The following is a 23,002-nucleotide window of genomic DNA, read 5'->3' on the forward strand; positions in this document are numbered from 1 at the left end:
GCATGGAGGGCACCTGGAGGGGCACCGTGTGCTGGGCTGTCCCGTCTGAGGGGAGCCGGCCGGGGCCCAGGGGGTGCCCTGAGGGCAGTGGGGCGGGGAAGGGGCGACGGGGACAGGGTGGGGCACGTCTCCACATCAGCACCCGCCTCGGCTGCAGGTGGGGAGGGCGCAGGGGGTGGGCGCTCGGGGAAGCCCCGTGTTCATGCCTCTGCCTGCCGCCCCGTCTGGCCAGGTGCACCTGATGAAGCCGGATGCGGTCCCCAAGGCGTGCTGTGCCCCCACCAAGCTGAGCGCCACCTCCGTGCTCTACTACGACAGCAGCAACAACGTCATCCTGCGCAAGCACCGCAACATGGTGGTCAGGGCGTGCGGCTGCCACTGAGGTGCTGCCCACCCCCTGTGCCTCCTGCCTGCGTCCCCCCACTCCGGAGGCAGGGAACCCTGTAACCCAGCCTGGTCCTCAGATCAACATATGTATGCTCCCCTCGCCTTCCTGCCCGGGCTGGATCTTCTCCAGGCCTCTGCATCCTTCCCTGCCTGCGGTTTGTGACAGTCCTTTGGCCTCCAGGCCTGGTGGTCTGAGTCATCAAGTAGGTTCTCTCCCAGCCTCCTCCACAAGCACATCCTGACCAGCATTTTGGGTTGAAACCGAAGTCCTGTCTGAGGACCTACCCATGCAGGGTGGTCTGCGGTAAATAGGCACCTAGGGCTCAGGGTGGCTACCTCCGGGTCTTCACTGTCCATTTCAGGGCTTGGTATGTGTAGACAGGGTCTGGTCCACCTCCGGTTGCCTGCCCCTCCCTGGCGCTTTCTTTTTTTTTTTTTTTTTTTTTGTTAGAATGTGGACTTGCCCTCGTTGTGTAGTTGTGGGTCTGAATTACAGCCCGCTGGCCACAGGCATGTGGGTCAACTCGAGGAAGAGTTGAATGAACAACATGGTGTAGGACAAAGGCCGATGGCACTTGTCTCCCCCTCCCGTCTTCCTGTCTTGATCTGCCTCTGCCATCTGGGGAAGGGGTACAGGGCATGGACGTTTGGCCTTTGTAGGAACAAAACATTTGGACGGTTTTGTTCGCCTGCCTGTCCCCATGCTGAGCCACGAGCAGCTCAGCCCCATGGGAAGCTCCGTATTGAGCCTATCCGGTGATACGTCAGGTGGCCTGAGATGACAGTGCTCAGCACACGTGATGTGATTTCCCTTTGGCGTGGCAAACACCAATCATCAATCCTGATATTTTTTTCTTCCAAATCTGTATAGAATTCTAAAATGACGCATACTGGAGTCCCCTGCAGCCACTGCCAGCAGATCAAAGTTGACATGTTAAGTGGAAACTGTTTGCCATCTTGTGCAGGCCAGGGGGCAATCCGCTTCACCCAGAGCAGTGCACCTGGGACCCCGGGCAGCCTGGGGCCAGGGCACGGCCTCCCAGCCCCCGCTATGGCCAGAAGTTGTCACCATAATCTGCACCACCCTGTGTGCCCAGGAGTGCTGTCCTCTACCTTGGGACCTGTGAGCCAGGGCGCGACAGGCAGTAATTAGGGGCCCGGGCGGGGCGCTCCCGGAAACCGCTCCTCTGCCTGGAGCCGCTGCCAAGCCTGTAATTTCCCTGCTCAGCCCAGTCCAGCTGCCTGGGCCTGTCCCCCCCACCCCCCCCAGGCCCAGCGGGGCGGAGGCAGAAGCACCATGTACCCCTGGGGCACATCCCCAGTCACCCCGCCCCCAGAGGAGGGGCCCCAGGACCACAGGTGTGGAGGCCAGGCCCTGCTGGGGGACAAAAGCCCCTCCACAGGGACCTGGGGGTACAGGAGCAGACGCAGATTGTGCCTGGACTGTGTGCTAGGGGGTGAGCTCCCTGTCAGTATAAGGACCTAAACTCTGGTCCAGATGTGAGGCAACCAGACTTGGAGCCTCCTTTGGGCTTCACTTTCCCACCTGTACCTGTGGGCACTGGGCCTTCCGCCAGGAACGTGTCTAACCCTTTCTCACCCTGCACGCGGAGACAGCCTCATGACCCTGGACTCGGGGCTCAGGTGGCGGTCACAGATCGGCTGGTAGGACAGGAACCTGTTTGCCATTCGAGTCCTCAGCTGACACTTGTCTTCCTAACATCAAGGATTGTCTTTCAGGCAAATGTAAATTTGAAATCAGCCAATTATTTCAACAGTTTTTTACTTCCCCTGGTAGCCAGCACCCAGTGGCGGCCTGGCACAGCCAGCGGTGTGCCAGGGGTGTCTGTCAAAACCTCCTGTTCGGCAGCACAGCACGAGCGCCTGGAGCTAAGTCTCCCTGCGCATGCACAACTGAAAAGCTTTCGCCTGGCTCCCTGGGTGCCGCTCGCAGAACCTCTGCAGCCCGCGCAGTCTCTAAATGAGATCCAACAGGAACTGCCCCGAGCAGGACGCAATCGTGAGTGGACACAAAGCCTGTGCGTCTCCCTCTGTTTATTGCACGGTGTGGCACGCGCTCGCTGCGTGCGTTCTGTTCCCAGTTGTCAGTTTGCTGAGCCTAGGACGGCAGCCGAGGGAGCGGCCCAGATGCCGCCCTTTCCCTTCCTCTTGCTCAGGCCGTGGCTTGTGTACCTGGTTGCACGGGACTGAAGGCTACGCACAGGGGGACAGTCAGGCCCGTGGACAGCCACGAGGAGTCCGTGACTGCTGCCAGGAAAAGGCTGAGGAGAAAGGTACAGCAGCCTCGGTTTGGGGAGCACGAGGCTGGCCTCGAGGCCTTGTCGGCACATTTCTGCTCTAAGGTTTTCTAAATTGGGGAAGTAACTTGTTCTGGAAAAATCCAGAAACAGGAAAAGAGGCCACATAGCAAGAGGACAGAGGTGTGGAGTCAGATGGGTCTGAATCTTGGTTTTTCTTCTGCGGAGCAGGATCTTGGTTCCTTCCTTCCAAGCGAGTGTGAAGATCACATTTAGGACAAGGTGTCCCACGTAAACACTTAGCAACTGGAACTTGCTGGCATTACCACAAGGAATTTGCTGACTGCTTAGCCCTTTCTGTGCTTGTCCACTAAACCTCCTCTCAGAAAATGTTCTGCAGATGCTTTTTCCTACAAAATCTACACCCTGCGATCCACGGAGGGAGGACTTTGTGTTCTCACCGCTCTCAAGGCCTCAGGAAAGTGTCTGGTTATGGCCAGGCTGGGAATCGCCCCCAGTGCTCCCAGAGGCAGGGGGAGCCCACCAGCCTGCTGAAGGCACAAGCCTTGCCCCATCTGTTGAAAAACGGATTTTTAACTTATCACAAAAATAATGCAGTTTTGGAGGAAAAATTAGGAAAAAATACAACTGAAGTCACCACAGTTGTATGACTCAGATAAACGCAGTATCTGGATGAATTTATTTCTAGGCTTTTCTCTTAAGATACACGCATAGAGATGTTTACATATTATAGATGTTTTTACAAAATTGGGATCATACTGTATTATATGGATTGCTTTCAAATATGCCTTTCCCACTTTATTATGCCGTAAAAATTCTCCTGTTGATAAATATTTTTTGAAAACATGGCTTTCTAGGTCGTTTATACCCGAAGCTGACAAGACTGTCCACAACTCCAACACAGGTCCCTAATCCCTTGGGGGGTTGCTGAGGCTGTCGTGACTGTGACATAGAGCCCGCAGCCCCTGGAGGTAGATGTGCGGTCAGAGCGGGAGCTCGCGTAGCCACGGGCCCGACCTCAGGGCCACAGCCCGAGGAGTTAGCGCACCGGCAACCCCCGGCCCTGTCTGCCGCAGTGGAGCAGTGTGCGCAGACTGGAGGCCACCTCGGACGGGGGCAGGCCGACCCAGGGAGGCACTCTGTCCTTTGGACCACACAAGGCCGCGTGGCACCCTTAGGTCCACTTCTGATGGGCCGGAGCCTTTCCAAGCAACAGAGGTTTGGGTGTGCCGTGGTGGCTGAACTGGGCAGCCAGGCCACTGCACCCCAGGGTGCAGAGCCAAACAGTCTCTGTTCCTTCCAGGCTCATTATAGGGACCATGACCCAGGTATCCCCCCGGGGCCTTGGGCCCCCTGCCATAGACTGAGGCTAGAGCCCAGTAAACCGAGCAGGCCGAGCTTCCTCTCCCGGTGCTGCCATGTTTTGGGTGACCTTTGCAGCCTGTCACCTGGGCCATGGTTTCCCCTCTGTATAGGGTTCTGCTCTGGATAGAGTAATAACGCCTGTGGACACTCCAGAGCGAACCAGGGGGCACGCTGGTGCCCAGTGGGTGTTACCAGGGAAGAACAGAAAGCAGCAAGGTCATTGTCACAGAAGCCAGCGCCCTCTTGGGAGGTGGGCCATGCTGTGCCCTGCATACACATGCCTTCCTGGGGACTGACCTGTGATGGCCATAGTTAGCCCTCAGAGTGGGGGCCTGTGCTTTAAGGGAAGGTCTCTTTTGGGAGCTCCATGGGGTCAAGGGTCACCATGTACATCCTAGCAAGATACAAGGATACAAACCCCAAGCAGGAGCTCAACCAAGGGCTGGGAGTCCACTGGGCACACGGAAGCCAGAGGTAGGGCCAGAATGCCATCCTCCCTCACAGCAGCTATGCTGGGGTCACCAGGGCCGGGAGGCACCAGGCCTCTCCTGCACCTGGCTTGTCCAGAGCTCAAGATGAAAAACCCAACCCACTGGATTTGGATGGTCCTAGCAATCCAGCCACAGAGTGTCTAGTGGCCACAGGGCTCAGCAGGTGGGGGATCCTTGAAAGCCCCTGGTTGGCCAGTATGTGGCGAGCGATGGGAGAGAAGCCAGCCTGACAAGCTCCAGGCAGTGGCTGCATCAGGATCAGAGCTCAGCATCGGGTGGGACCAGTGGTTTTAGCTACTAGCAAACTTCTCCAAAGATTCAAGTAAATACTTTAGGCTTTGACGCTGTGTTGGTTAACTGGATTCACAAAAAAGGCAGCAGCTGGGTTAGGCCCCCAGTTAGGAGACCTCCTATCTCCAGGCAAGCACAGGCCCTGGCACAGAGAAGGCACTTTGAGTTATAAAATATCATTTAAAAAATTCTTTAGAGGGGCACCCGGGTGGCTCAGTGGTGGAGCGTCTGCCTTCGGCTCAGCCCATGATCCTGGGGTCCCGGGATCGAGTCCCACGTCGGGCTCCCCACATAGAGCCTGCTTCTCCCTCTGCTTGTGTCTCTGCCTCTGTCTCTCATGAATAAATAAAATCTTAAAAAAAAAAATTCTGTAGAATGGGGATGCCTGGCTGGCTCAGTCGAGCATGTGACCCTTGATCTCAGGGTCATGAATTCAAGCCCCACATCGGGCATAAAGCCTACTTAAAAAAATTCTGTAGAATAAATGTGAAGGAGCAAACAAATGAATTGTCGAGACTGGTAAGTACACTTGCTGCCTCTAAGGCTGGCCAGTGTGAGCTTAGGAGTAGAGGCAGAAGACAGGAACTTCTCCGGTATTTTTGATTTCCACTGTCCTGACAATGGTCTGACAAGGGTACCTGGCATCTCCGGGAATCCACCCAGGGGAGGAATGAATGGCTGTGCCCTAACCCTCTGCCAGAAGAAGTCAGCAGGATAGCTTCGCCACGGAGGCAATCTCTGACAACTAGGAACTGGCTGGACTCAGCAGGACAAGAACTAGGATTTATTTTAGCAGAAGCGACGTCCGGGAGCTACACGGGTGGGCCCAGGAGCAGCCGTGGCAGCAGAGGCCTGGAAGACGCAGCGCCTCTGCCCTCCCGGCCCCCGGCCGCCCCAGGGAGAGAGCCAGAGGAAGCCCGGGCCACCTCGGCACAAGAGCTGCTCCAAGCAGACCCCAGGAGCCGGGACACAAAGCCCTGCTTGCCCAGAGGGGACCGATGCCCCGAGACGGGGTGACCGCTCCGGGACGCAGGGCGGTCCAGACACGGGGCGTGCAGACTCACACGTACTCCCCGCAGTCGGCGATGATCACCTTCTGCTTCGGTTTCCCGTCCTTGCTGCCCTGGGCCTTCGCGGGGACAGACAGGGGCAGAAACCGGGGAGGGTAGAGGGTGATGGGCGGCTCAGGGCCCCTCCCCACGTGTCCCCCCACTCCCACCGAGCGGAGCAGCGCCCCCCAGCTCCCCCATGGGGCCACGCACCCAGGACCCAGCAGCCCCCCACCTCGATCTGCCGCAGGACATCCAGGCCTTCCGTGACCTCCCCAAACACCACGTGCTTGCCATCCAGCCAATCCGTCTTGTCACACGTCAGGAAGAACTGGGAGCCATTGGTGTTGGGGCCAGAGTTGGCCATGGAGAGCAGGCCTGGGGGCGAGAAGGGGTGGCTCAGCCCATACCCCAGGCCCAGCACTCGGAGGGACGTCTGTGCGGATGGAGCAGTGTAAATGCTGCCTGAGGCCGGCCCAGGATGCAGGCCAAAAACTGGCTCCCGGCAAGGTGGCTCCTGCTGGCATCTGTGGTAAGAGTGGCTGCACTGAAAGGGTGGGGCTACCAGTCTGGCCGAAGGGGGCAGACAACAAAGGACAGGGAGTCTACACAACTTTCTTCTAAGAAGTATGCCTCAAAAGGGGGTTAGAAGCCTGGATGATAGTTCACACAAGTCAAAGGATGATCTTTTTTTTTTTTTTTTTTTTTTAAAGATTGTGACTGCAGCTTTATGCTGCTGGCCGGCCTAGCCGAGGACGCGGGCCTAAGGCAGCAGGGGGACACCTAAGGGCAGGACGGCGGGGGCAGGGGGCAGGTCAGAACAGAGGGGCTGGCCCAGAGGAAAAGCAGGCGGGTGCAGGCGGGGGGACGTGGGAGGCCACACGGCGGCTTGGAGGGCGATGTGGAGGCTTTGGGAGTGGAGGGAGGAGGGCGTCTGATGGGGACTGAGCGTGATTAACCACGGGGCTGCAGTAACGCCGCCCAGGCCCCGAGGAGGTGTAGTCGTGAGTTTCAAGATGACCATTCAGCATCGTAGCTACTTCGGCCAAGGTGCGGGGGAACCAACACTCACGGGGAGGTGCGTGGGACAGAGCAGGGCAGCAGGGCCGCGGGCCCCAGAACCCAAGCCTGACTGCGCAGCGTGGGCCGCAGTGTGGCCGGGAGGCCCGTGTGGAGAGAAGCCACTTCCCCGACCCCAGCCAGGCCGCCCGCCACGGTACCCAACCGGCTCCCACCTGGTCCCGTGTGTTTGAGGATAAAGTTCTCATCATCGAACTTCTTCCCGTAGATGGACTTGCCCCCGGTGCCGTTGTGGTTCGTGAAATCGCCGCCCTGGCACATGAACTGGGGGATGATGCGGTGGAAGCTACTTCCTTTAAAGCCAAAGCCCTTCTCGTGGGTGCACAGGCATCGGAAATTCTCTGGCGCAGAGAAAGGAAAAGGTGCTGAGGTCAAAAAACAAAACAGCGCAGTTCCTTGGGCCGTGGGTGCCCTCCGCCTCGCCTTCCGCGTGAGACAGAGAAGGCAGCAACCAAAGCCGCCAGCGAGGTGCCGGTGGCCGTGGGGCCCTACGGACGGTCCTAGCCCAGCTGCTTCGGTCACCTGAGGATGAGCCCTGTGACGGGCTGCACAGTGGGCATGGTGGCCAGGGCCAGGACTGGAATGCAGGTCGGGAGCTGGAGGGCGGCATCGGGAAAACCATGATGTCACAACGCAGGTGGCGGCGCAGCACCTCTGGCACATTGGTGGCCGTTGAGGGGGCATCCGGTATTACCGCAGTGGCCGCCCACGACAGCTTCCCCTTCCCATCACGCCTAGCCCATGTACCCTAATAAAACAAGTCTTTGGGCAGCCCAGGTGGCGCAGCAGTTTGGCGCCGCCTGCAGCCTGGGGTGTGATCCTGGAGTCCCAGGATCGGGTCCCACGTCGGGCTCCCTGCATGGAGCCTGCTTCTCCCTCTCCCTCTGCCTGTGTCTCTGCCTCTCTCTGTGTGTCTATGAATAAATAAACAAAATCTTTAAAAAAAAAATAAAAATAAAAATAAAAAACAAGTCTTTGAGGAAAACAGCAAAACGAAAACAAAACCCCCCAAACAAAAAAGCAAAACCTAGGCAGCTAGATTCTGATACGCTGTATTTGCTTAGTGTTTGTATTTTCATTAAAAAGTCTGCCATGTATTATAAGCCTTTGTGATCCTCACACTGTAAAGAATAGGAGGGACTGTGGATAAGAAGGAGACCGAATACCTGAATTCCAGCTCAGCTCCACTGAATGGTGGGCAACCAATTTTTTTTTAAATTTTTATTTATTTATGATAGTTACAGAGAGAGAGAGAGGCAGAGACACAGGCAGAGAGAGGGAGAAGCAGGCTCCATGCACCAGGAGCCCGACGTGGGACTCGATCCCGGGTCTCCGGGATCACGCCCTGGGCCAAAGGCAGGCGCCAAACCGCTGCGCCACCCAGGGATCCCCCGATTTTTTTTTAAAAAAGAAAAACTAGGGGGATCCCTGGGTGGCTCAGCGGTTTGGCGCCTGCCTTTGGCCCAGGGCGCGATCCTGGAGTCCTGGGATCAAGTTGCACATCAGGCTCCCAGCATGGAGCCTGCTTCTCCCTCCTCCTGAGTCTCTGCCTCTCTCTCTCTCTATCATAAATAAATAAATAAATCTTTAAAAAAAAAAAAAAAGAAAAGAAAAACTAAACAGGGTCAACAAACAACCCAGTTGATAAATGGGCAAACAACACAGACTTTTCTCCAAAGATCTACAAATGGCCAAAAAAAAAAAAAAAAGATCTACAAATGGCCTATCAGCTCACAAAAGGATGCTCAATACCATTAGCTAACAGGGAAACGCATATCTAAACCACCATGAGATACCGCTTCACACCCAGTAGGATGGCCGCAATCAACAGAAGAAATAGTGTTGGCAGGAATACAGAGAAACCGAGACCCTCATACATTGGAGGTGGGAACGTAAAATGAAGCAGCCACTGTAGAAAAGTTTGGCAATTTCTCAAAAAAGGTAAACACAGAACTGCCACGTGAGCACATTTCCACCCGTAGGTATGTACCCAAAAGAGTGGACAACAGGGATCCCTGGGTGGCGCAGCGGTTTGACGCCTGCTTTTGGCCCAGGGCGCGATCCTGGAGACCCGGGATCGAATCCCACGTTGGGCTCCCGGTGCATGGAGCCTGCTTCTCCCTCTGCCTGTGTCTCTGCCTCTCTCTCTCTCTCTGTGTGTGACTATCATAAATAATAAATAAAATTGAAAAAAAAAAAAAAGAGTGGACAACAGGCGTTAAAACGTAAACTTGTACACAAATGTTTATGGCGGCATTATTCACAATAGCCAGAAAGTAGAAACAATGCTCGTACCCATCAACAAATGAATGAACAACAAGGACATAACCAGACAATGGGATATATTCAGCCATAGAAAAGGGATGGAACTCCCAACACATACGAGAATATGGATGAGCCTTGAAAAAATGCTAAGGGAAAAAAGCCAGTTAAAAAGAAAGGACCACAGAGTATATGATTCTATTTATAGAACATGTTTAGAACAGGCAAATCCACAGAGTAGATTAGAGGCCATGAGGGGCAAGAGGGGGAGAATGAGGAGTGGTTTAATAGGCTTAGTTCTATTAAATGAACAACTTTTGAAGACAGTGGTGATGGTTACACAACATTGTGAACGCAATCAATGCCACTGAACTGTACACTTAAAAATAGTTTTAAAAGCCAAAAAAAAAAAGGGGGGGGGGGGAGACAACAGCAACATAAAAGTTTTGAAAGCTAGAAAACAAACCGATGAATCATACCTGATGTAGCAGACTTAAGAAAGCTGCATCTTGGTACATGCACCCCAATGTTTACAGCAGCATGATCAACAAGAGCCAAATTACAGAAGAGCCAAGAGTCAGTGGAGTATTAGCCACAGAAAGGAATGAAATCTTGCCATTTGCAGTGGCGTAGATGGAGCTAGAAAGTCCTAGGCTAAGCAGAATAAGTCAGTCAGAGAAAGACAAGTACCATATGATTTCACTCATATGTGGAATTTAAGAAACAAAACATATGAGCAATGGGGGAAAGAAAAAAAAAAAGAGTGGGAGGCAAACCATAAGTGATGAATCACTAAATTCTACTCCCGAAACTATTATTATACTATATGTTAACTAGAATATAAATAAAAACTTGGAACATTAAAAAAAGAAAGCAAGCAAGCTGACTCTGAAGTTGGTAGAGCTGAGAAGCAACTCACTTTGTGTTGTGGAAATGCCAGAAGCTCAGGTACAAGGGTGAAGGTGGTTCTAAAAACAGTAAAGCTTGGCTGAAAGCCTGTTTAAGAAAGGAGCCAACCCCCAGATCCTCTGCCACCCCTGGAGGCAGCCGGGTGAAGGTCTGCTCCCTGGTAGGTTAAAGCAGAGGTCTCTGGCCCGGGATACACTATACGTAGCTGGGGAATGAGGTGCTGTAGTGACAAACAGAGTAAGTGAAAGTTTATGTACTGTCCCCATCTCGCACCACCAAGATGGCAAATAGCTGGATGGAGAGCCTCCAGCAGGAGACTAGACTCTTCTTGGGAGACTCCAAGCTGTCCTATATAAGTCAGGGAAATGGACATCCGGGGTCTGACAGAGAAGTACCCCCAAATGAATCACCCACAGTGGAAGCTGCCACCAGCAAGGCTTACCAACGTTTAGGAGGTTTCCAAGCAGATTGTTAGGGCCCCATTCTTACATATAAGGAAGGCATCTAATGTGAAAAGCAAAGACCAAAACAAACAGACCAAAACCAAAGCAAGACATAACAACTCAGGAAAAAGTGACCTTAGACAAAAACTATAGGGAGAAAAAACTTTAGTAATGTCCCCAGAAAGATGAAATGATCCTATGTCTGTGAAATCAGCACAGTGTTATAGAAAAAGAACACTTAGGAAGGTTCCAGAAAGAAAGAAGAGAGAAATCAGAGGAGACAAAAGCAAAGAAATAATTGAAAGAAATTTCCCAGCCAGACAAACACTGCCCATGGGTGTGGTACACAGAGTAATGGCTCCCTGGAGACGTCCATGCCAGTCCCTGGAACCTGAGAATGTCTTATGGCAAAAGAGCCTCTGCATGTGTGATTAGGGTTATGGATGGACCTCGAGATGGGGAAAGCAGTCCCCGTTATCCGGATGGGCCTAATATAATCAAGAGCCTATAACAGAACTTGTCCCAGCTGAGGTTAGAGAGATTTAAAATGTGAGAGGGACTGGATCCACCACTGTTGGCTCCAAAGATGGAGGAATGGGGGGCTGCGAGCCTCCAGAAGCTGGGAATAGCAGCAAGGAAATGGGGATACTCAGTCCTACAGATGTGGGAAACTGAATTCTGCCAGCAACCTGCATATCCCCAGAAACATCCTCCCCTAGAGCTTCCAGTAGGGAAGGCAGTGACCCAGCTACCATCTTCATTTTAGTCTACAAGCCTTCTGGCCTCCAGAATGCGAGATAATAAATAAATTTGTGTTGTTGTAAGCCACTAAGTTTGTGGTAATCTGTGACAAAAGCAAGAGAAAACTAATAGTGGGGGGCCCACTGAAGAGCCAGCAGACAGATGCAAGATCTATCCAAAGGCACATGGTTTCAGAACACAGAACAGACCCCCTCTGAGTCTCTAGGCCAGGGCTATCTAATGGCTCTTAAGCACTTGGCTAATGTAACCGAGTAAATGGATTTTAATTTTATTTAATTTAAATGTAAATTTACACTTGGCTAGTGGCTACTATATTGCACAGCTCTGGACTAGACAGCAAAATAAAGCTTTTATAAAGGATCAAGAATCAGAAGGACAGGGGCGCCTGGGTGGCTCAGTGGTTGAGCATCTGCCTTTGGCTCAGGTTGGGATCCTAGGATCCTGGGATCGAGTCCTGCATCAGGCTCCCCACAGGGAGCCTGCTTCTCCCTCTCCCTATGTCTCTGCCTCTCTGTCTCGAATGAATGAATGAATGAATGAATGAATGAATGAATGAATGAATAAATAAATAAATAAGAAGAAGAAGAAGAAGAAGAAGAAGAAGAAGAAGAAGAAGAAGAAGAAGAAGAAGAATCAGGATGACTAGACTTCTCTAGAATTCTATACCCTAACTACCAATCAAGTGGGAAGGTACATATATTTAGACTTCACTCTTAAAAAAACTTACCTCCCAAGCTCTTTGCTGCAGAAGCTACAGAAGGATGTCTTCTACTAAAATAAGGAACCACACCAAAAAAGAAGACAATAGACAGTCCAACCTAAGAGGTGAACACCACTGTGCTGTGGGCCTGGAAAGCAATGGTCCAGGCTGGAGAGTCAGAGGCTCCAAGAAGGAACTTCTACAGCAGAGAGAAGCTGACAATATCTGGTGTGTGTGAACATGATGACAGATTTACAGAGGCAGCAGAATTGGGGACAGCATCAGGAATAAATGCACAGAAGATGAAGTGTGTGTGAAAACAAGACAACTACAAATCCCAGGAAAACAAAATGCTGTGCATGAAAGGAGGTTACCATAGTATGATGCTTACAGAGTCAGGATAATTTACAGCCTAACCAAACCTATGCTAACTATATAAGGAAGGTAAAAGGCAGGGAAAGGGATTTAAAAAGCTGATTCCTTATCTCCTGAAGCGGGAAGCCAACAGATGTCTAAAGCAAAACAAAACAAAAAAACACAAAGTAGACACATAAATCTCTTATGTACCAATACAGACGTAAAAAACCAAAAGAACCAGCTATGAGTTGAATGTGGCTGCCTCTGGGCAGCCCTGGTGGCCCAGCGGTTTGGTGCTGCCTTCAGCCTGGGGTATGATCCTGGAGACCCGGGATCGAGTCCCACATCAGGCTCCCTGCATGGAGCCTGCTTCTCTCTCTCCCCCTCTGCCTATGTCTGCCTCTCTCTCTCTCTCTCTCTCTCTCTCTCTCTCTCTGTGTCTGTCATGAATAAATAAATAAAATCAAGAAAAAAGAAAAGAAAAGAAAAGAAAAGAAAAGAAAAGAAAAGAAAAGAAAAGAAAAGAAAAAAAAGAAAGAAAGAGGCTGCCTCTGAGGAGCGGCAGATGGGGGTGGTGGGGCCCCAGGGTTGGGGGCCAGGACCAAGGGACTGCTGTTTTTCAAAAGAAGTTTTGTGAAATTGGCTTTTTAAACTGTATGTCTGCATAATAAAATTTAGATTAAAAAAAAAAGAAAGAGTAGAATTCAATATTTATACTAGAAAGACTCAAGAAACTGTTAGTTAACAGTACCTTCTGGAGAATAAAATCGGAGGTGGAGGGGGGAAAAGACTGAAGTTTCCAACTTACTGCCTTTAGTATTGTTGGAATATGTACGGGTTTTTGGTGTTTTTGTTTTCTACCATGAATACATGTTTATTTGTATCAAAAAAAAACCCCCACAAACCCCTATTATTAAAAAAATAGTAAAGCTACCTATAAAGCTTCAAAAGTGTCTGCTCAAAAAAAATAAAAAAATAAAAATAAAAAAAAAAGTGTCTGCTCAGACTCACTTGTTACTAGATCCCAGAATCTGAGATGCCTCAAAACAACTGAGGTCAGCAACAGTGTTGGGGCACAAGAACCGAGGCAGTGGGAACTGTGGGAAGGCCCACTGCTCAGCCACCAGCCTCGGGCCGGAGTCCTGCTCACCTGCTGTCATGGGAACAACGTCTGAACGCAGCAGCATCTGGATGCGGCCGGCTGGCTTGTTCCCGATCTTGATGTCCATGTACACCTGAGGATTTGACCGGGCCTTTTTGGCAGCGGGCTCTCCCTGGGCGCAGAAGAAATCATTAGGTTGGAAACTTTTAAGTTTTATTTTTAAGTAATCTCTACACCCAACATGGGCCTTGAACTCCCAACGCGGAGATCGAGAGTCGCGTGCCCTACTAACGGAGCCTGCCAGGCGGCCCAGGAGACTGAGTTCTCTGAACACACACCAAGGACCCAAATGCAGTGAGCGGGCTGCGGCAGGTGCCGATGGGGAAGGCCCTGGGCCGTGGAAGGGCAGGCGGAAGGCAGAGGCCAGGGCCATGGTCCCCAGCCCGACCCCCAGTGACGGGGACCTCAAGCACTGGCTACCTGAGCCCTGCCCCACAGGCTCGGGACCTCATCACACTCACCCTGAGACGCACCAGCACGCTGCACCCCGGCCTGCGGCCACACAACCACACCCTGGCCTGCAGTGCGCAGCTCTCCACATCTGCGGACCCCCCACTCCAGTTAGGTGGATGGCACCTCCCCTCTATGTGCAGCCCCGCGGCACCACGGGCTGGCTACAATGGAAGCCAGGAGGGCAGCCCTCTGGTGGCCCAGAAGGCCTTGGGGGAGGTAAAGGCCCTGTTTCCTACCACAAGGAGACAAGGCCAAGAGGGTAAGGAGACCTTTACAGACATCACAAGTGTTCCAAAGAGAAAAAAGTCAAATGTTCATGACCGGTTTGGGGTTTGGTTTAGCTGACGCATGCTAAGGTCTGGTGCTGGCACTGGGGACGCGGTGACTATTACCTGCCGCCAGCAACAGTAGCAGAGAACACGCACAGAGCACTTGGCAACGGACAGGGGGCTCTTCTCAACGTTTATATATGTTAGCTCCTCAACTCTGCAACCATCCTGAAGATGAAGCTGTACCACTATTTGTCCCCATTTTATAGGTGGGGAAACTGAGGTACAATGAAGTGCAGTCATTTGCCCAAGCCGAGAGGGTGGTAAGTGGTGAAGCTGGAATTCAAACCTGAATCATACCACCCCATCCTGAGCCCATGCTCTTACCCACAATCCTCCACCTCACACTTCGATACGATGCTGAGTACAAGGCCCCTAACCTCACAGAATTACTGCCTAGAAAGGGACAGGCAAGAAACCCTTGAGCGGCCTGCACAAAAGCAGAGACGCACAAGGAAACAGACTGGTGTTCCTGAGGGTGGAAGTGAGATGGCCAGGTGGGAGGACAGGAGCTGGGGAGCACCCCCAACTTTATCCCTCTGGACAGGCAATAAGGAGCTACTGAAAGTTCTAGTAGGAGTCAGGGATCAGTGTGTGCTTTAAACAGATTGTTCTGGAGATCCTGATGAAGGACAAGAGAGCACACTGCAGCCAGAGACTAGTTAGGGAGCTTCTGCAATTATGTACAGAAGAGGCTGGGTGGGGGGGTGGGGCACACGTGGGACAAATGGGGGAAGGAGACTCAGGAAGGTCTGAGAGGAAAACCTGACGGCATTCGATGTGTTGTGTGCAGGCTGTTTTAAGGAGGAGATCTCTGACTGCAAAGGCCATGGGTGTGCTCTGCTCTGCAACCTAATTTCCGGCTTGGGTAATATGTGGCAGATACACGGTGGCGAATCAACAAGATGGGGAACAAGATTAGAGAGAAGAGGGCACCCATTCTGGGCAACTCTAAGCTGCCTGTGACATTTGTGGCTGAAAGGTCTGCAGCTTGACACTAGGAACAGAGGCCAGGAAACGCAATGGCACAGCAGAGGCTGCAAAAAAATCAGCGACTGCTACTGTTTTGGCAGGAAGAGGGGGAGTGATGCCCTGAGCCAAGAAAGAAATCCAGAGAACAACACTCCCAGGGAGGGGTGGGAAGGCCCAAGGAGCCAGCCAGGGAGGGAGGCCAGAGTCAGGAGAGTGTGCTGGCAGGCTGCTCCTGGGAACGGAGAGCCCCAAATCTGTGTGCAGACGGAGGGAGGGTGCTGCCACTGGAGGGAGGGTGCCATGACCCTCACCTGCCTCGCATGCCTCGCCTGCCTCGCCTGCCTCCCCTGCACGGGGCAGGGCCAGGGGGACCAGGAGCCTGTGCAAGGCGCTTCAGTGAAGGAGGAACTGGGCTAGAGGGGCACAGAGGAGCACTCACTCGCCTTCCTCACCTCGGGCTTCCTCGACCTCAATCCCAAGGGGACTGGTCTGAGTGGGGCAGCTCCTCACACAGGGCACAAAGGTGAGAGACCTAGAGCTTGTCTCTCACTCACTCAATACCACCTTGTTTTTCATTCTCTCTGCTTTTGCATACCTATTTGCAAATTTCCACAAAAGCTTTAAAAAAAAAAGTCTCCTGTGGAAAGTGCCAGCCCCTCCCGGGGAAGCGCAGGCCTTCGATCTTACCTCCTGGGTTTCCACTTTGGGAGGCTCCGACCCTTCCTCCTCTTTATTCTCTTCAAGAGTCTTCCCAGAAAACTTCTTCAGCCAGTCATCATCTGACCACACTGAAAGGAAGAGAATCGAACAAACAAAAAGAAATTCAAGCTACCGGCCACCTGCTCACTAGCTGCTTTGGTCAGCAAAGTACATATTCAGCGGAAGTCTCAAGTGTAATTAATGCTTCCCCTGGGAACGTTAGCCCTGAAGTCCAGCTCTCATGAAGCTAAGTGAAAAAACGTGGGCACCTTGGGTGGCTCAGCAGTTGAGCGCCACCTTCGGCCCAGGGAGTGACCCTGGAGATCCAGGATCAAGCCGAGCCCCTCATCGGGCTCCCTGCACGGAGCCTGCTTCTCCCTCTGCCTGTGTCTCTGCCTCTCTCTCTGTGTCTCTCTCATGAATAAATAAATAAAATCTTAAAACCAAACAAAACAAAACATGTCGCCAAGAGGGAAGGTGTAGCCTTGCCAGTTCCAGCCCCTGATGGAACATCTCAGGAACGAAGTGCCGAGGAAACTGGGAAAGATGAGAGATCAGGCAAGGTTTCTCTCATAATGGGAACAATTACTCTGCTGGGACTCTATTCCCCACAAGCTGGCTCACGCCGACTCTGCCAACACGAACCACCCTCTACTCCGATCCATCCAGAGTGGCCTTCAGCACCTACTTCTAAACATGGATAAAAACACAACGAAGGCCACGCTGGAGGACGTGATGGGGAACCCGTGGTTGCCCCCCCTCACCTGGTCTGGAAGAGCCCTCCTTAATCCTCATTGGTTTTGCCAAATTGACACGAATTGTCCGTCCGAAGAGCTCAGATTCATTCTGAAAAGATTGGAAGCCCAGCTGCTTAAACTGTCAGGTTGAGAGAGTCAGACAGCTTTGCATTTGCTTCTGATACATCCGAGACACACACCCGTGACCGGTTCTCCCTTAATCCGTGAGCCCCGAACAGCAAGCTCTGTGCCCACCCCCCCCCCCCGGCAGCCCAGGGCTTGCAGGCAATCTCCCCCCATCACACATCTCCTTTCTTTCCTACTAGCAGAGACCTGTGCTCCTGAAAATGACTCCAGGTCCAGAGTGCCCTGGATACACATAGTTTCCAACTACTTGAGTTCACCTTCCAAAGTCAAGATCTGCTTTGAGGGGATCCCTGGGTAGCTCAGCAGTTTAGAGCCTGCCTTCAGCTCAGGGTATGATCCTGGACACCCGGGATCGAGTCCCACGTCGGGCTTCCTGCATGGAGCCTGCTCATCCCTCTGCCTGTGTCTCTGCCTCTCTATGTCTCTCATAAATAAATAAAATCTTAAAAAAAAAAAAAAAAAAAAAAGATCTACTTTGAAATGGTGAGAAATGATCTCTGGGGGCTGAGGAATATGTTCGGCGAATGGGTGACCGAACAGGAATAAAGAACTTTATCATCCAAAGATAACTGGTATCAGGAAGAGTCACTTCACGTAAACCCATTTAGAACAGTTAAAAAAATTCCATGGCAAAAAGTGAAGGAAAAAGGGGGGGAAAAAAAAAAAGGACTGGGACTTTATTGGGATGAAACTAAAAACAAGGGAAATAAATTTCTTATAAATTTCAGGTTTAACTTCGTACTAATTTGTAGAACAAAGATGTAATGGGTGGTTAATTTGCAGTGTTTTTTCCAACAAAGCTCTATCAACAGTGCGACATGACATCATTGCGCTTCCTATCGGATGTGAAAATCACAAAGATCTCAAAGAGTGCACAGATACTCCAGCGTTTTGTCACTACTCCCAAAGACCTCTCCAGGATATCCAAACCATCGGCATCAGTAGCACACCCTGCCGTTACCCTTACTGGGAGCTCTTCACTTGTAATTGGTCTGAAACTTCATGAAATTCTGCTTCTACAAAATAGGCGATTTCACTGTGCAATCAATTTCCCGAGAGCTTACAATTTATTATCCTAGACATGGGGCGGCCAGTGAGAGACTAGCCAACGATGAGGATTTGGATTTCTATTACTGTTAAACAGGGAAGGACGTCTGAGTAAGGACCAATCTTATTCAATTCACAGTGAATCTTTTCACATGACAACGACACTTTTTACTTCCCCGTGCGACCTTGTAACTTTGGCAGTTCGGCAAAGCAACAGATGCACGGGGGCCCCTCTGTACCACCAAAAAGGAACTTCAGTAAGAATGAAGATTCTCAGCCATACCATGTTGTCAATAGCTGCTGCAGCATCCTGCCGAGAAAATACAAGGTCAAGTTTAGCTTCTTGTGGGTCTACATGCTGACTCAGCAGAAGAAAAACAGAGTAAAGCAAAACATAATGGGGGGGGGGGGGGTTACACCTACATCGCCTGCCTAGGTTCGATGTGTGTCTATCAAAGCACTCCCTGGCTGAGTTTAGAGCGGGTGGTGCAGCAATTTGCCATGGAGCAGAAGGCCTGAGAAATAATCAGCAGCGCTGCCAGGCAGGAGGCTCACTGGGCAGAGCTGCAGGAGCTGGGCAAGACAAGAGGGGCAGGCCTGGGCTGTTAACAGTCTACAATCTGATTAACTGAGGGAAGCTTTCTACCAAGCAGCACTTCTTGTCTCTACGGAAACATCAGCAAGAGGCCCAGAAGTGGACCGAACGGAGACCAGCTGCCTTTGTAATCAGTACCAACACTAAAACTAGCCAAAGACTAAACACAGGTGACACAGAATTTTCTCACCTCCGCCAACTCAAATTCAACAAAAGCAAATCCTCGGTGTTTTTCTGAGGTGGGGGGAGAAAGGGAGGAAAACAAAAACAACTTATTACCATGTGGGGCAAGGAAGGTGAAGTCACTCACAGGCCATATCCAGACACTAGAAATTCTATCCAATCACTGTCTTGGAAGAAGGAATCTCCTCCTTCGATTCTTCCCAGTTTAAACATTTCAGCAATATTAAACTTTGTCTTTCAGAAAACATGGCTAGATAATGTACTATACTTTCAATCTTTCAGGCAGTCAATTATTCTACCAAAGCCAAATTAAAACCTTAACCTCTGCATACGAGGCAAGTAGAAAAATGAAGTTATTTAACTTCTCAATTATTGATCCCACATTTTGAGCATCGACTGTGCATAAAGTATGAATCCTCAAACCTGGATGAGGATGCTCACTCCTTTTTCCTCAGAAAAATGCTGATCTAAGGCCAAGCACAACCGTGTTAATTTAATTAAACCTACTACTAACTTTAGAGAGCCAATATAACCTTACAGGCACACCTCATTTTATTGCATTTTGCTTTGTTCCATGTCATAGATAGCAGTTTTTCACAAACTGAAGGGAACCCGGCAGCAAACAATTTTATTGGTACCAGTTTTCCAACAGCACTTCCTCTCTTTGTCTTTTGTGTCACATGTTGGAAATTCTCACACTATTTCAAACTTTTCATTATTATTATATTTGCTATGGTGATCTGTGATTACAGGATTTACAATTCGCTGAAAGCTCATATAATGGTTAGCCTTTTTTAGTAATGACGTATTTTTTTTTTAAAAAAGACTTTATTTATTTGAGAGAGTGCAAGCACGAGCGAGGGGAGGGGCAGAGGAAGAGGGAGAAGCAGGCTCTCCATTGAGCCAGGAGCCGGACTCGGGGCTCCATCCCAGGACCCTGAGACCATGACCTGAGCCAGAGTCAGATGCTTAACTGACTGAGGCACCCAGGCACCTCAGCAATAAAGTATTTTTAAGTTAAGGCAGTACATTACTTTTTTAGACATAATGCTACTGCACATCTGATAAACCACAATATAGTTACCGTAACTTGAGTGCACTGGGAAACCAAAAATTTCATTTCACTCGTTTCATGGTGATATTGGTTTGGTTGTGGTGGCCTAGAACCCAATCTGCAGTATCTCCAAAGTATGCTTGTATTGTTTTTTTACAGATAAAGATCCCAGACCCAGAGAGTTTAAAGACCTTGCTAATAATCAGGCAGGGTGATGACAGATTTAGGCCTAGAACTCCAATCTTAAAAATGACAACTAAGTGGGTGAGCAGGGTGCCCGGGTGGCTTAGATCATTAAGCACCCAACTCATGATTTCAGCTCAGGTCATGATCTCATGAGCTGCTGAGCTGCTGTCTGGCTCAGCGTTCAGCAGGGAATCTGCCTGAGATTCTCTCCTTCTTCCCATCTCCCCACTCCTGTGCTCATGTGCTATCTCTAAAATAAATAAATAAGGGGGATCCCTGGGTGGCTCAGCGGTTTGGTGACTGCCTTTGGCCCAGGGCGCGATCCTGGAGTCCCAGGATCGAGTTCCGCGTCAGGCTCCTGGCATGGAACCTGCTTCTCCCTCTGCCTATGTCTCTCCTTCTGTCTTTCTATGTCTATCACAAATAAATAAATAAAACCTTTAAAAATAATAATAATAAAATAAATCTTAAAAAAGAAAAGAAAGCAAAGGCAAGACAGAAAATCTGCAATGAACCTGTGATGCCAATTGAAGGAAATATCACCCAGGAAAGCAGAGGCCAAAGCCCTTCAGCTGGGGCTGAGCTTCCCTGCTGCCCTGATCAACAGTACTGCTGCCAAGAAAGCAGCAGGGGGTGGTGGGGTACCCAGCAGGTAGTTTGAAACAACAGTCAGATCTCCATGTAGTTCAAAACCTATCTTCCTATTGGGCTATTGAAAAAAAATTTTTAAGATTTTATTTATTTATTCATGAGAGACACACAGAGAGGCAGAAACACAGGGAGAGGGAGAAGCAGGCTCCATGCAGGGAGCCCCATGAGGGACTCGATCTTGGGACCCCAGGATTACGCCTTGGGCCGAAGGCAGGTGCTAAACCGCTGAGCCACCCAGGCATCCCGGCTATTGAAAATCTTCTCTCACACTCGACAGATGGGACTCTCTGCAAAGTTATGTCATAGCTTATAACCTTATAACCACAAGCCTCCGAACATTCCTTCTGCATCAAGATCCCTGTCATGCTGCCCTAATGAGGCACCCTCTTGAGCTTTCCTACATATCAACCATATTTAGAATGCAGTTAGAATTTTTTTCCCCTCTTAGGATTGTGAACATGACATGAAAAGGCCTCACCTGTTTCATAATCCAGAGGAATCTGAATATCTGTGATGTCTCCAAAAGGAATAAAAGCAGCATGAAGAACTTTGTCGTCCACCTCCTCTGCCAGCCCACCTGCGAAGATGCCAAGCGCCTTCTGAGCCACTGTCCTCCACTCTCTGGAGAAGTCCCTGCAGCCCAGTTAGCACGTGACAGCCACGGAGAGGGGGCTGCTCCGTCCAGTCCTCGGGGCTCAGAAGCACGTTTCTCATTTGCTCCTTCACCCAACACTCATGAAACACACCTCCTCACCCTTCCTGCGGACGCGCATCTTAGCGCCAGGATTACTGCAACAGCTTCCTAGCTGGCCTCCCTCTCCTCCACGCAGCCAACTAGAGCAAACCTGGGAACGTGCAGATTTTCACCCATCACTTCCCTGCTTCAACTCCTTCGGAGATTTCCCACCGTCCTCAAGATACAGTACAAACTCCCCGCCCCGCCCATCTCTTCGCCTTCTTTCCCTTTGCTTCCTCAGTTCTCTGGGTTTCCCGCAAGATGACCCCTTTGCCCCATGGGTGCAGGGCTATTTCACACCTCGGGGGTTTTTGCTCTTGCTGCTCCCCTTTCAGTAAACGTAACGACCCTACTTGGGCCATAGAGCGCTCATCAAACTTCGCTATTGAGGTCATTCTCACTTCCACCGGGTGAGTCCCGGGACTCCCTCCTTCCGGGCCGGGGCCCGGGCCGAGCCCCCGCTGCAGCGAGGATCTGGAGCCTCGTCAGACGCCTCTCCCAATCCTCCGGGCCCAGCAGGCGAAGCGGTCCCCATCAGAGCTCAGCGGGCTTGGAAGGGAGCCGGCGAGACTGCTACGGCGGCCGAGCTCCCTGCAGCCAAGCAGTACCGCCACGGACCCGGCCGAGACCCAGGCTCGCCACCCTCCGCGTCCCTAGACGCCTTCCAGCCCCACGCGGAGACCCCTGGGCGAGCGAGCCCCGATTCCGCCGGCTCCGCGCCTGCTCACCCACGTACAGCACGCGCTTGGTGGTGGCCATCTTGCTCCCGCGCGCACCCGCCGGAAACCGGAGTTCGGCCCGCCCCCTTCACAGGCCCCGCCCGCCCCTAGGCGCTCGCAGGCCCCGCCCCCTCCGGCCCCGCCCCGCCCCTAGGGACTCGCAGGCTCCGCCCCTAGGCGCTCGCAGGCCCCGCCCCCGGCTGTCCGCCTCGGGGCGGTGGGTCCTCGCCGTGAGCCCCGCGGCCCCACGCGGTGGGTGCTCGGCCGAACCGCCTGCTCCGCGGGTAGTAAACCATCTGCAAACTACGGGCCACCCCGCCCCACCCGCGGGCCCTTGGACACCCTGGCAGCTGCAGGTGGTTTTTACTTATTTTATTTAAAAAATCTAGTTTTTAAGATTTTATTTATTTATTCATGAGAGACCCACAGAGAGAGACAGAGGCAGAGACACAGGCAGAGGGAGGAGCAGGCTCCATGCAGGGAGCCTGATGCAGGACTCATCCTGGCACCCCAGGATCACGCCCTGGGCTGAAGGCCGGCACTAAACAGCTGAGCCATCCAGGGATCCCCTTACGTTTTTAAGTAGACGGGGAGAACTTTTTAAATAATCTTAGCAGGGATGCCTGGGTGGCTCAGCGGTTAAGCGTCTGCCTTGGGCTCAGGGCTTGATCCTGGAGTCCCAGGATCAAATCCCACATCGGGCTCCCCGCATGGAGCTTGCTCCTCCCTCTGCCTGTGTCTCTGCCTCTCTTTCTCTCATGAATAAATAAAATTTTAAGGAAAATAAAGTCCAAATTTAAAAAAATTAAAAAAAATAAAATAAATAATCTTAGCAGATATGAAAATTTATGAAATCCAATTTTCAGTGTTTATAAAGTTTTATTGGAACACAGCCATGCTCATCGCTTGCCTGTGGCTGCTTTCACACTACAGGGTCAGAAGACCTATGGTCCATCC

At 51.4% G+C, this 23,002-nt stretch overlaps 2 protein-coding genes across 2 annotated transcripts in view; one reads left to right on the plus strand and one right to left on the minus strand.

Moving 5' to 3' along the window:
* Positions 1-3,512, plus strand: part of LOC119874537 (bone morphogenetic protein 8B) — a 32,559-nt gene extending 29,047 nt beyond the window's left edge. Inside the window, exon 7 of the mRNA XM_038557801.1 lies at positions 233-3,512. Coding sequence (XP_038413729.1) covers positions 233-382 — 150 coding nt within the window. The 3' untranslated portion in view covers positions 383-3,512. The remainder of the gene's footprint in view (positions 1-232) is intronic.
* Positions 3,513-5,575: 2,063 nt separating this feature from the next.
* PPIE (peptidylprolyl isomerase E) lies at positions 5,576-22,146 on the minus strand. Its single transcript, XM_038557802.1, has 10 exons — positions 22,055-22,146; positions 21,069-21,167; positions 18,707-18,750; positions 18,205-18,231; positions 16,755-16,836; positions 15,979-16,079; positions 13,526-13,649; positions 7,098-7,283; positions 6,098-6,240; positions 5,576-5,942 (listed from the first exon to the last, which is right to left on the minus strand). The coding sequence occupies exons 1-10, from the start codon at positions 22,083-22,085 to the stop codon at positions 5,874-5,876; spliced, it is 906 nt and encodes a 301-aa protein (XP_038413730.1). The 5' UTR covers positions 22,086-22,146; the 3' UTR covers positions 5,576-5,873.
* Between the last annotated feature and the right edge of the window lie 856 nt (positions 22,147-23,002).

This window comes from Canis lupus, chromosome 15, assembly GCF_011100685.1.
Source record: "Canis lupus familiaris isolate Mischka breed German Shepherd chromosome 15, alternate assembly UU_Cfam_GSD_1.0, whole genome shotgun sequence".
Taxonomy (NCBI): Eukaryota; Metazoa; Chordata; class Mammalia; order Carnivora; family Canidae; genus Canis; species Canis lupus.